General features: G+C 47.2%; 1 protein-coding gene across 4 annotated transcripts in view; it reads left to right on the forward strand.

Annotated features, from left to right (window-relative positions):
- The window catches only part of LOC147096680 (dynein axonemal assembly factor 10-like), a 44077-nt gene that overhangs the window by 27728 nt on the left and 2663 nt on the right, over positions 1–13686 (forward strand). For all 4 annotated transcript variants that reach the window (XM_085973254.1, XM_085973252.1, XM_085973253.1 and 1 more), the window contains 5 exons: positions 5743–5843; positions 7784–7914; positions 10295–10396; positions 11518–11633; positions 12610–12744. In XM_085973254.1, the coding sequence (XP_085829380.1) occupies positions 5743–5843; positions 7784–7914; positions 10295–10396; positions 11518–11633; positions 12610–12744 (585 nt within the window). The remainder of the gene's footprint in view (positions 1–5742; positions 5844–7783; positions 7915–10294; positions 10397–11517; positions 11634–12609; positions 12745–13686) is intronic.

Consider the following 13686-nt stretch of genomic DNA (forward strand, 5'->3'; position numbering starts at 1 on the left):
AGCTCTTGGTCATGTCTTCGATGTCTCCATCGATACCTGGCCACCATACAAACGCCCTAGCTAGGTTCTTCATTTTCACTCCACCCAGATGCCCCTCGTGAAGCTCCTTTAGCACTTTATCCTGGAGTTTGGGTGGAATCACCACTCTGGATCCACACATCAAGGTTCCTCGGCACACTGACAGCTGTTCTCTTCTTTGCGAGAATGCTGGCAACAGTGGTTCGCCATGTGCTGGCCATCCCTTCACTGTTAAATCGTAGACCCGTGAGAGAGTAGGGTCATTTCTTGTCTCCCTTTCAATGGCAGAATTTGTCACCGGTAGACATTCCACTATGGTAGAGTGGAATATCTCTACTGGGTCTACTGTAGGTGCCTCTTCTATCGTTGGCAACGGTAGGCGTGATAAACCGTCAGCATTCCCATGCTGTTTTGACCCTTTGTATTCAATGTTGTATTGGTGTGCCCCTAGAAAAAGGGACCACCTCTGTAGTCTTTGTGCCGTCATAATGGGGACACCTTTTTTTAGGGTTGAATATGGAGATGAGGGGTTGATGGTCAGTCAGCAAGGTAAATTTTTGTCCGTGTAGGTAATGGTTGAATTTCTTCACTCCCCATACCAGGCTGAGTGCTTCCCTGTCTATCTGGGCGTAGTTACGCTCAGCTGAGTTCAATGAGCGTGACGCAAAAGCTATCGGCCGTTCCGAGCCATCAGGGAATCTATGGGACAATACCGCTCCTATGCCGTAAGGGGATGCATCGCATGCCAGTCTGATTGGTAGTGATGGGTTGTAATGAGCCAAAATTTTCTCGGATGTGATTAAGTCTTTACATTTATGGAAGGCACGTTTACAGTCTTCGTTCCATTTCCAAATCACTCCTATCTGTAGAAGATAATTAAGAGGGTGTAGAATAGTTGATAAGTTCGGTAAAAATTTATGATAGTAATTTATTAATCCCAGGAATGACCTTAATTGTGAAACATTTTCAGGTGCTGGGGCTTTTATAACTGCTTCAATTTTTTCAGCTGACTTATGTAACCCTTCCTTATTAATTATGTGGCCACAATATGATATCTGATTTTGGAAAAATTCGCACTTGGGGCGATTTGCTCGTAGGCCCCGTTCTTTCAGCCTAGTGAGCACCTGCTCCAAATTGGCAAGGTGCTCGTTGTCGTTTTCTCCTGCTATAAGGATGTCGTCTAGGCAGCATTGAGTCCCTGGAATCCCTTGCAGGACTTGCTCCATAGCTCTTTGCCAGATAGCTGGAGCTGATGCTATTCCAAAAACCAGTTGATTGTACTGGTACAGGCCTTTGTGTGTGTTTATTATGAGATACTTTTTAGAGGTCTCCTCAACCTCCATCTGTAGATATGCCTGTGCCAAGTCAATTTTTGTGAAACGTTTCCCTCCGGATAGTGAGGCGAAAATATCTTCTATCCTCGGAAGAGGATACTGTACCGTGTGAAGGACCGGGTTTACAGTCACCTTAAAGTCCCCACAGATGCGAATTTTTTTCTGTTCCTCAGAGTTATTTTTCAATGTTTTTTTCATGACTGGAACGATGGGTGTTGCCCATTCGCTCCAATCTATTTTGGATAATACGCCTGCCTTTTCCAAATTCTTCAGCTCTGCCTCGACTGCCGGACGTATTGCGTATGGCACCGGTCTTGCCTTAAAAAATTTTGGAATTGCTGTATCTTCCACTTTTATTGAGGCGGTGATGCCTTTCAAGGTTCCTAGTTTCTCTTGAAACACTTCTTTGGCGTTGGCCAAGATGTCTTTTAATCGTTCAGGTATGATGTCATCATTGTTTTTTTCCTTACTGGTCACCGTCAGTGCCTGAATGGAGTGCCAGTCTAAACGTATCTTCCTTATCCATTCACGTCCCAACAACGGTGGACCACCATCTTGTAGAATGTATAAATACAACTTTTGTATTTCTTTGCCGTTGTATACCACAGGCACCCTTATTTTTCCTTTGGGGTAGACTTTCTGCCCCGTATATGTTTTTAAGATAATGGATGTGTCTTTTAGAGGTATATGCGAAAATAGCCTCTCGTAATCTCGTCGATTTATTACGGTTAGAGCTGATCCTGTATCTAGCTCCATTTTAACTGGGGACCCTGCTATTGTGAGGGTAACCCAAATGGTTTGGTAATCCTCTTTGGCAAGTACATTATGTAATTTGAGACAGCTTAGTCTCTTGTTTCCGGAGTCGCTATCGCTATTCTGGTCTTCGGAGCTATTGTCCGTCATCATTTGTACCTTCCTGTACTTTTCTTTATTGATTTTTTGTTTTCTGTCAGTGGATTTATTTTGTCCAGATTGGCATACCCGTGCAATGTGTCCAATCTTACCACATTGCCTGCATGCTTTGCCCTTGAACCAGCAGTCCCTCTGGTTATGGGTGGATCTGCCGCAGCGATAACATCTTCCGAACTCCTGTGTCATTTTATGGGTGCCGAAGTCCTGTGTCTCTTGTTGTATCTCTGCAGCTCCTTTTGCTGCTGCTTCGTATGATACAGCCATACTGAAAGCTTTGTCCAATGTTAAATCTTTTTCAGAAAGCAGTCTTTTTTGTGTTCCTTCACTTAAGAGACCGCAAACAAATTTGTCTCGAAGATAATCCGATAGTCCTGCTCTGAATTGGCAGTACTTTGATAGCTTTCTTAAATAGGTTAGGTAATCAGCGTTACTTTCATTCTTGTGTTGATTTCTCTTGAAGAACTTGAATCGTTCCGCTATCAGCAGCGGTGTTGGGTTTAAATGCTCCTGCAGGGTATCAACAATTTCTTTAAAAGTCTTGTCCTTTGGTTTGGCTGGAGTGATTAAATTTCGTAACAGCCCGTATGTCTTCGCGCCCATTAAGTTCAGAAGTACTGAAGCTTTTTTTTCATCTGTTATTCCATTTGCAGTGCAATAAACCTCTACTCTTTCCACGTATGTGGTCCAATCTTCTATTTCGCCATCAAAAGCCTCAATATTACCAGATTTAGGCATTTCAGAAAAGATATGGCGCTTCCCGCGCTTTTTTTTTTCTCTCTGTAGCAACGATATGGCGCTTCCCGCGCTTTCCGCCGCTGCTACCGATAACAATGCTGTTTTACTGTGGTTTCCGTTTATTCACTGTTGGAGACTCGTTCCCGACGGAGGTCTAAACGCTGACCTGCTTGCCGCGCCGGCCGTCTCTCGAGTGCACCCTCCCAGTCCGTTATTGCTTGCCTCCGATTTCGCTGCCTGTCTCAGCTGTAGAGCCCACCGCTGGAGCTCCAGCCTGACGCCCAGGAAGGATTAGCGCAGTACCTGTCACCAGCTTGGCCAGCTGGTGAAACCACAGTTTCTCTTACTTCCTTGAGTCTTCTGGACGCTGGAGGAATCGATGTCCTTGAGGTGCTGCCGAATTGCAGGTAAGTCCGTTTCCACTTCGTCGCCACTGTAGTGTCCGTGTGTAGATAAAGACACTGAAGACAGGAGTTGGTTCATAGGTATTTACTAAGCAAGTCTGGGGGGGGGGTTTCTAAAGGATATACACAATACACAGGCTTATATAGCCCAAGTGGCAATTACCGGCATTACGCACACCTGGGGCTCTTAAAGGCACATACACCATAATTGCTCTTAAAGGCACATACACCACAGTTATCACAAAAACAAAAGGTTTAATACTAAAATAATTGATAATTCTACTTACAAGCAAATAGCAATATGAAGTATAAACATCTCAAATAATAAAAGCACAATATATGTATAACAAACACACAATAGGAGTGCCTATAATGGGTTAATAAACTTTTTGCCAGAATATTTAGGTCTGATGTCTGATAATTTGACAATGTTCTCGGCACCGCGTTGTGAGTTCTGTCTGTGTGTACTCCAGCTGAACGCTGAACCCCCTTTAAGAATTCTTTGGTCTGTTTGTCCGACAACTTCTGGTCTCTTCCCTCAACTGAACCAAAAAATAAATTTGACAAACACTTTTTCTTGAAGACCGTCCCGCTGTGGTAAAACAACTGTGCACTAATCAAAAAGTTCTGTTACACTCAGTCTCACCTAGCTTACCAGTCGCTACTGTTTGAATACCTTGCAAGCCAGAAAAACCAGTCCTGCAAACATTGCGACCCGCACGCGGGTTACACTACCCAGGTTAGTGTTGATGTGAAGCAATTTTGGCTTCACCTTGAGGCAAATAGTAAAAAGAAAAAGAAAGATTTGCATTTATATAGCGCCTTTCATGACCACCGGACGTCTCAAAGTGCTTTACAACCAATGAAGTACTTTCTAAAGTGTTATAATGTAGGAAACACAGAAGCCAGTTTGCGCACAGCAAGCTCCAACAAACAGCATTGTGATAATGACCAGATAATCTGTTTTAATGATGTTGGTTGAGGGATCAATATTGGCCCCAGGACACCGGGAATAACCCACCCTTACTCTTCTTCAAAAATAGTACCGCGGGATCTTTTACGTTCACCTGAGAGGGAAGACGGGGCCTCAGTTTAACGTCTCATCCGAAAGACGGCACCCATGACAGTGCAGCACTCCCTCAGCACTGCACTGGGAGTGTCAGCCTAGGTTTTATTCTCAAGTCTCTGGAGTGGGAATTCTAGTAACCAATTCTTGACCCTAGTGTTAATACAGCTCAAAATTCTAGACACACCCCGGGTTTGGAAAGACCAAGGGCAGGATTTTCATTGGGCCATGGAGGCGGGATTGGAGGCGTGTGGGGGGTTAAAATCGCAAAATCGGGGGGTACGAACCCATCCCGCCTCCATGCCAGTTTCAAAGGAGGCAGATACCCGACCTGTGCTGGGAGCCACCTCCCCGAGACGGGAAGGGGATTAGTGCCAATTAACTACCTGTTAACAGGCAGTTTTTAGCCTAATCCCTATTTTTAGTCCTGAAGTGTGGGATTCCCGACGGCTCCAAACCACGCCAAGTTAGCGAGGCGGACCGTCGGGTTGAAGGGCTTGGAGGGTTCGAGATGTCTGGTGTTCAGGTGAGTGATGGGTGCATGAGTGCAGAGGTAAGCGTGTTTGGTGTGTCTAAAGTGTTTAAAGAAGTTTTAGTTACCTTTACAGCCTTCCTTCCTACAGGTCTCGGGAGTCCCTCATCTCACCGGCACAGAAAGCAGAATGGCCGCGAGCTGTCAAAAGTTGCAGCATTCAGCTTTCTGTTCTGGAGAGATCTCTAAATCAGCCTGAGAGGAAGGAATTAACTTGGAGTACAGATTGTCAGTGTTTGACAGCTTCACAGAGCTGTCAAACGCTGATATTTCATCTGTCAAAAGCTCTTGACAGATGAAATATCAACCTGTGACATCACCTGTTGCCGGGTGGCCCTTAATTGGCCTGCTGAGCCCGCTGGGCGGACTCAACAAGGTCAATCAAGTGAAAATCACGTGGGTTGGCCACAACTCGATGGAGGCGGGACTACAACCCCAAAAGTTGTAGTCCCGCCTCCAGTATCAAAATCCAGCCCAAGTCTATGGTTATAATCCTAGGCTATTTTTTATTCACTTCTAGTGGACATGGAATGCAAATTTCACAAATCCACTTTGCAGAATCCCCACTGAGAGCAATGATATGGCCGAGATGTTAACCAAAACCTTTACCTGCTGTATTTCACGGTGCGTTGGTGCTCCTGCCAGGCCACCGCCACCGTGGTGTTCTCCCTACTGCAGGTAGCCCAGCCCCACCACAGTAATACTGCGATCTCAGGAAACCTTATTTCTTTCACCTTGTAGATCGAAAAGCCCAGAGCCTTTAGATGTGGCACATTCGGAGCTACCAGTCTGCAGCAGAGGCACCTGGCCACTGGAGACTTTGATGGCAATCTTCACATCTGGTAATAAGTGTGACTGGTTCATTGAGTTGGTTAATGCATGGGATTAATCCCACATGTAAAACTTCAAAAGTACTTGCAGTTAATTCCAAAATCCGGCAATAAGTCTAGCCTTTTGTTTAATATTTTCCCCTTAAAGCGCTCAGTCTTGCTGGAGCGTGGTTCCATAGACCACAGACTCTCTCTAGTATCTCACCAAGTGGCCATTTTTCCTTACGTGAGCCTAGTGTTGGCTCATCGACTGTGGAGGGCATCGCAGCCGAAACCCTGACCACCGTCCTCGCACTACGTCACTGTGTGAACGTTTCCCACCGGGGTCACCAGAGAGTGCTCAGGAGCAGGAGCCCCTGCCTTCCCTAACACAGGGCCAACTGTACCTTCCCCTGCCATCGCCCTGGCTGAAATCAGTTAACTTTGTACCGACCAGGAGGCTGGAATCTGGACACGATGGCTCAGAATACAAGGGAGGTAAAAGTCATGCTGCAGCTATACAAAACCCTGGTTAGACCACACCTGGAGCACTGTAAGCAGTTCTGGGCACCACACCTTAGGAAGGATAGATTGGCCTTGGAGGGAGTGCAGCGTAGGTTTATTAGAATGATACCAGGATATTTATTAGAATACTACGAGGAGAGATTACACAAACTAGGGTTGTATTCCCTAGAATTTAGATGGTTAAGGGGTGATTTGATTGAAGTTTTCAAAATATTAAGGGGAACTGATGGGGTAGATAGAGAGAAACTATTTCCGCTGGTTGGGGAATCTAGGACTAGGGGGCATAGCCTAAAAATTAGAGCCAGACCTTTCAGGAATTAAGTTAGGAAACACTTCTACACACAAAGGGTGGGAGAAGTTTGGAACTCCCTTCCGCAAACAGCAATTGATGCTGGGTCAATTGTTAATGTTAAATCTGGGATTGATAGATTTCTGTTAACCAAAGGTATTAAGGAATATGGGGCAAAGGCGGGTTATATGGAGTTAGGTCACAGATCAGCCAGGATCTCATTGAATGGCGGAACGGGATCAAGGGGCTGAATGGCCTCCTCCTGTTCCTGTGCTCAGTGCCACGTCAGGCAATGCCTGCACCCACTAAGCATCTCGTGGGAGCTGATCTGCCGTCAATTGTCTGCATGGTTGGTAACTCGACTGGGGGGGGGGGGTGGAAAGGGGGGGGGCATGCGGAGTCAGTTGGTGTGGCATGGAGTGGCAGCATGTGGGTTCTCACCTGCAGTTCACCGTGCGTGCGGTAAGTTCCATTCGGGGTAGGGACCACATGCAGGCATGCATAAAACAGGCGCAATGCTGACCGATTTAGCAGTGGGTTGGCATTCCTGCCTTCGGGATGTGGGAGATGGCTTCAGTCGTGTGAACGGGACAGAGACATTCCCTGCAGGTTAGAATTCCGGGGGCCTTTACGTAAAAGCAGAGTCCAGGTGCCTATAGAGACTGGCCGCCCTGTCCCAGTTGGGGTTCCCAGATTGTCCCGGAGTCTCCCGGAATTCAAGATTAATTTCCCGGAAACGCTCCCGTGAGCAGCTGCTCTGGACGGACGCGTAACAAAGCAGAAGGGCCGCAACGCGCCCAGGATGCAGTGCGGCCCTGGTCAAACCACAAGATGGATGGAGGGGCAGAGGATTGTGGGGGTGGTGGCCGCCATTGCCGTGAGGTTTGATGCACCGGGCAACCAGTGATGGGCGGGTGGGGGCGGTGCGAATGGAGGAGGGAGGTCATGTGATGCAACCTTCCCAGATTACGGCCCAACAATAACAACAACTTGCATTTATGTAGCGCCTTTAACGTAGTAAAACGTCCCACGGCGCTGCACGGGAGTTGTCGACCTCACGGGGCAGGGGCACACAGACCTCACTCTCCCAAAAACTGCTGCAGTGAAAGTGCAGGTATGAAAGCACCTAAAAGCTGACGTGTTGCCACCCCTGCCACAGGAACCTGGAGGCGTCTGACTCTCCACTCTACACGGCCAAAGCACATCGCGAAATCATTAACTGCATCGATGGTGTAGGCGGGCTCGGAATTGGACAGGGGGCCCCAGAGATAGTCACTGGCAGCAGGGACGGTGAGTACTGGTCTAAACACGGTTAAAACTGAATTGGCAAAAGAACCAGAGGGGGGAGACGAGGAAACATTTTTTTTACGCAGCGAGTTGTGGTGATCTGGAACGCGCGGCCTGAAAGGGCGGTTGTAAGAAGTCACACAACACAAGGTTATAGTCAAACAGTTTTATTTGAAATCACAAGCTTTCGGAGCGCTGCTCCTTCGTCAGGTGAAGTGAAGAGATGCATAAAGACACAGCTTATATAGTCAGAGAATAATGCCAGATGATTACAGGTAATCTTTCTAACTGCCATTTATCACACCTCGGCAGAGAGATAATCACAGCAATCAAAGGTGTGAATGGTGTCCAAACAGGTTAGTCAGGAAAACATTACATCAAAGAACAATGAGGTGGGGTCACAAGGGGTCAAATGTTGCAGATGCTGGGGTCTGTATGAAAAACAAAACAAAAATTTTTTTTTTGCTGGAAATTACAGCAGGTCTGGCCGCATCTGTATAGAGAGAACAAGCCAACGACGACTCGAGACTGGGTGACCCTACGTCAGGTGGGGTTACATGTAGCGTGACATGCACCCAAGATCCCGGTTGAGGCCGTCCTCATGGGTGCGGAACTTGGCTATCAGTTTCTGCTCTACGATTTTGCGTTGTCGTGTGTCTCGAAGGCCGCCTTGGAGAATGCTTACCCGAAGATCGGAGGCTGAATGTCCTTGACTGCTGAAGTGTTCCCCGACAAAGGGCGGTGGCAGCAGATTCAATAGTAACTTTCAAAAGGGGAATTGGATAAAGACTTGAAAAGGAGAAATGTGCAGGGCTGTGGGAAAAGAGCAGTGGGGAGTGGGAGTAATTGGAGAGCTTGTTCAAAGAGCCGGCACAGGCACGATGGGCCGAATGGCCTGCTTGTATGCTGTATGATTCTATAAAATCAAGACATAGAACTATTGTAACTCATTCTAACCCAGGATCTCAAACTATGCAGCTCCTTTACCCCCTTCTTACTCCAACCTAGAAGCTTTTAAAACCCAAGTTTGAGGGAAGGAGGCAAGATTTGCCCTTTCGAGTGAACTATCGGTCCCGTTATTAATCCAAAGTGTCACTGCTGATGAGCGAAACTTGACCGGTCGGTACAGGAGCGCCAGATAATGTTTCTACCGCTTATGCAAGCCTGCATTATTTATGTGGTGACTGTATCAATTTGCGATGTTGGATAAAGTGGATGCTAGCAGTTCTCTCACTAATACAGCTATCCCACCCGGAATCTAATCCACACCTTGTGACATGAATCAGTCATTCATGAAAGAAAGACTTATGAAATAATACTGAGCGGCCTACGGGTGGCACTGTCCAGGGAGAGTATAAATACTCGGGTACGGGCCCAGCTTGCGCAGGACATTCTTAACAGGAACTAGTGAAGGACACAACTGTCTGCACTGTGCGGTTTCTGTGATTCTGTGACAACTAGACCTCCGTGTTGTGAAACAGTTGATTAAAGCTTTGTTTAACGCTTAGACCAAGTGCCTAGTAGTTTTCTTACGTCACCTTTCATCGTCTCGAGGCTCTGCTGCTCACTTACCCAGTCTCCCCGCTTCCCTCCTCCATAGATCGCAACTCGTTCAGAAAGCTGCGCCCCCGCGCCCTTACCCATTCAAAGCCCAGCAATTCCATCTCCCTGCTTCTCACCAGGCTGCGCTGGCCTGGCCCTGGCCCCCCTGTGCTCTTTCAGTTTACCGCACACAGTTTAGGGGTCTGCCAATGAAACGCACGCCAGTTTAGCACTGGGCCAGACAAAGGGGGCCTTGTTTTAGCATCTCACTTAAGGACGGCACCTCCGACAATGCAGCGTGTCCTCATCACACCGAAGTATCGGCCTAGCCCAGGATGTCCAAGCTTTGCCATCACTTAAGGGTCACGTATAAAGTTTCAATCTATGTTCCCTTGATTCCCAGAAGGGGATCGTTTTTGCAGGACTATGGGGAAAGGGCAGGGGAATGGGAGCAGTTAGATTGCCGGCACAGGCATGACGGGCCGAATGACCTCCTTCTGTGCTGTATGATTCTATGAAACAGCGATAAACCAGCGAGTAAGAAATACTGGACTTTGAGAGCAAATACTAATGGGCTATTAACAGTTCACTGGCTGTCCTTTGGACCGAGATTTTGGCCCAAGTCCTGGGGTGGGGCTTGATGGAACACCCTGCTCACTCTGAACCAAGAGTGCTACCAACTGAGCCAAGCTGACTCTGATGGTGAGTCGAATCAGCAGCCGACATCCCACTAAACTGCACTTCATCAGCCGGAATGGAAGGAGTTTGGGGGGGAAGGTGCCAAATGAGGAATACCCAACCCATGTACGTGACCCCCTCCATTTTGTACCTTTTCTCACAGGAACAGTCAAGGTCTGGGATTCACGACAAAAGGACCTTCCTGTAGCCAACATGGAGCCTGCAGAGGGATTCAACAGGAGAGACTGCTGGACGGTTGCTTTTGGTGAGATGCTGTTCATAAAACCTGCATCACTGCACAACACACACACGCACATTTACACACGCACACATGTACACACACACATTTACACACTCACACACAGGCACACACGCACATTTACACACTCACACAGGTACACACACATTTACACACGCACACATGTACACACACGCACATTTACACACTCACACATGTACACACACACACATTTACACACACACATGTACACACACGCACATTTACACACACACATGTACACACACATTTACACACACACATGTACACGCACACTCACACACACACATGTACACGCACATTTACACACGCACATTTACACACACGTGCACACGCACATTTACACACGCACACATGTACACACACACACATTTACACACTCACACATGTACACACGCACATTCACACACTCACGTGTACACACGCACATTTACACACACACATGTACACACACGCACATTTACACACGCACACATGTACACAGGCACATTTACACACTCACGTACACACACGCACATTTACACACACACACATGTACACGCACATTTACACACGCACACATGTACACGCACATTTACACACTCACACATGTACACACGCACACATGTACACACACGCACATTTACACACGCACACATGTACACGCACATTTACACATGTACACACACGCATATTTACACACACACATGTACACATGCACATTTACACACACATGTACACATGCACATGTACACATACACACACATGTACACGCATTTACTCACACACACATGTACACATGCACATTCACACATACACACATGTACACACATTTACTCACTCACACACATGTACACATGCACATTTACACACCCATACACGCACGTTTACACACATGTACACACACACACACTTTTACACACATACACACACGCATGTACACACACACATTTACACACACGTGCACCCTCACACACATGTACACACGCACATTTACACACCCATACACACCCATTTACACACATGTACACACACATTTACACACTCACACACATGCACATTTACACACATATACACACACGCACACCTTTATACAGACACACATTTAATTGCTTTGGGCTGGTTCTCAGGTCACGCGTGCACTCAGTGGGATCGCTGTGTTTGTGCCGGATACGACAACGGGGATATTAAACTATTCGATTTGCGAAACATGGAAGTACGATGGGAGACAAATGTCAAGAGCGGGGTGAGTTTGAGCGATCTGAGTGGATCCTTGTGGCTCTTGGTAAATCGGTGCCTGGTGTGAAACTGAGCCGTACCGGCTTCAATCTGCGGTCCGAGCTGAGCTAGTGGAGCTCACCTGGGGCAGCAGAGGAAGCCGAAGCCAGCTGTAGTCCCCCCGACTGCTGAAATCTGCTAACTCCGCATCGACACGGGATTATAACTGGCGTCAGCTCCCCTGTGGCAGTGACTGGAGCTGAGGGGTTGAAATCATGCTTCTGATTCCTATCCAGTGTCAGCGGGTAGCACTCTCGCTTCTGAGCCAGAGGCTTGAGCACATAACCCAGGCTGGCACTTCAGTGCTGAGGGAGTGCTGCACTGTCGGAGGTGCCGCCTTTCGGATGAGACGTTAAACTGAGGCCCCGTCTGTCCTCTCGGGTGAACGTAAAAGATCCTATGGCACTATTTTGAAGAAGAGCAGGGAAGTTCTCCCCAATATTTATCCCTAAACCAGCTTCACTAAACCAGATGATCTGGTCATTATCACATTGCTGTTTGTGGGAGCTTGCTGTGCGCAAATTAGCTGCCACGTTTCCTACATTACAACAGTGACTGCACTTCAAAAAGTACTTCATTGGCTGTAAAGTGCTTTGGGACGTCCTGAGGTTGTGAAAGGCGCTATAGAAATGCAAGTTCTTTCTTTCAGTGACTCCTAGACATCAGACGAGGATAGAATTGAGCTGGGATGTGATGCCCCTGTGGTTGAATAGCCTGTTCGACACTCGTTATCCATGGTTACTTATAAAGAATGGGCATTTGATCACAGTAGCTGGAAGGGTTGCTGTGGCCCTTGGAACCATACCCCAGTGAGGAACACAATCCTGGGGGAGGGAGAAGGGAAAAATGTATATAAAAATTATTGAGCAAAGGAACTAAATGTGGTTTTTTGAAGCTTATTCTAGCCTTTGTGGGGTTTTTTTTGACGTCCATCCCGGGGGTAGGTTTGCTGCGTGGAGTTTGATGGAAAGGACATGAGTTTGAACAAACTGGTGGCAACAACCCTGGAAGGAAGGGTCCATGTCTTCAATATGCAGAAGTACGACACGAACAAGGGCTTCAACTGTCGGAGTGAGAAGGTAAGACATTGAGGGGTGAAAGTTGTAGTTGTGTAAAGCTCTGGTCAGACCCCACCTGGAGTAACTGCATTCAGTTCTGGGCCCCTCACCTCAGGAAGGATAGATTGGCCTTGGAGTGGGTGCAACACAGATTCACCAGAATGACACCCGGGCTAAAAGGGGTTAAATGATGAGGACAGATTGCACAGACCAAACTTGCATTCCCTTGAGTATAAGAGATTAAAGAGTGATTTAATTGAGGCGTTTGGAATGATTAGAGCCAGGCCGTTCAGGGGTGATGTCAGGAAGCACTTCTTCACACAAAGGGTTAGTGGAAATCTGGACTCTCTCCCCCAAAAAGCTGTGGATGCTGGGGGTCAGTTGAAAATTTCTAAACTGAGATTGATAGATTTTTGTTAGGTAAGGGTGTTAAAGGATACGGAACAAGGAGTTAAGATACAAGTCAGCCAGGATCTAATTGAATGCGAAACAGGCTCAAGGAGCTGAACGGCCCACTCCCATTCCTAAGTTCACCACTGCTTGATGAACCCTGAAGGGGCTATTGGGGTACCCTACAGGAGTCTGACATGACCCAAGAATTAAGGAGGGTCTGGAGGGAGGAGGAGATGGGGGTGTTTTCGGGGGTGCGGGTTAGTTGAGCTTGTCTAGTGATGCATCATTTCGTGACCATGGTCTCCAGGTGCTTGCTTGATTACATTCGAGAGTTGGGGAAGAATTTCCCCAGAGTTCTCCTGAAATCAGTCACAATGATTTGCATCAGCTTTACTGATGGTTCCGGAGGTTGAATTAGTCTTGTGGATAAGGTGAGCACTGATGGGTCTAACACTCTGCCCCTCAAACACTCGCATTGCAGTTTTAAAAGCTAATTCTTTTATAACCATGAAGAGAGCCTATGTATGCAATGGAGATAGACAGCACCAAATTACAGTGGTTGACACGGCC

Source organism: Somniosus microcephalus, chromosome 34 (genome assembly GCF_052327205.1).
Source record: "Somniosus microcephalus isolate GS21.2 chromosome 34, FLI_Smic_1.0, whole genome shotgun sequence".
NCBI classification, from domain to species: Eukaryota; Metazoa; Chordata; class Chondrichthyes; order Squaliformes; family Somniosidae; genus Somniosus; species Somniosus microcephalus.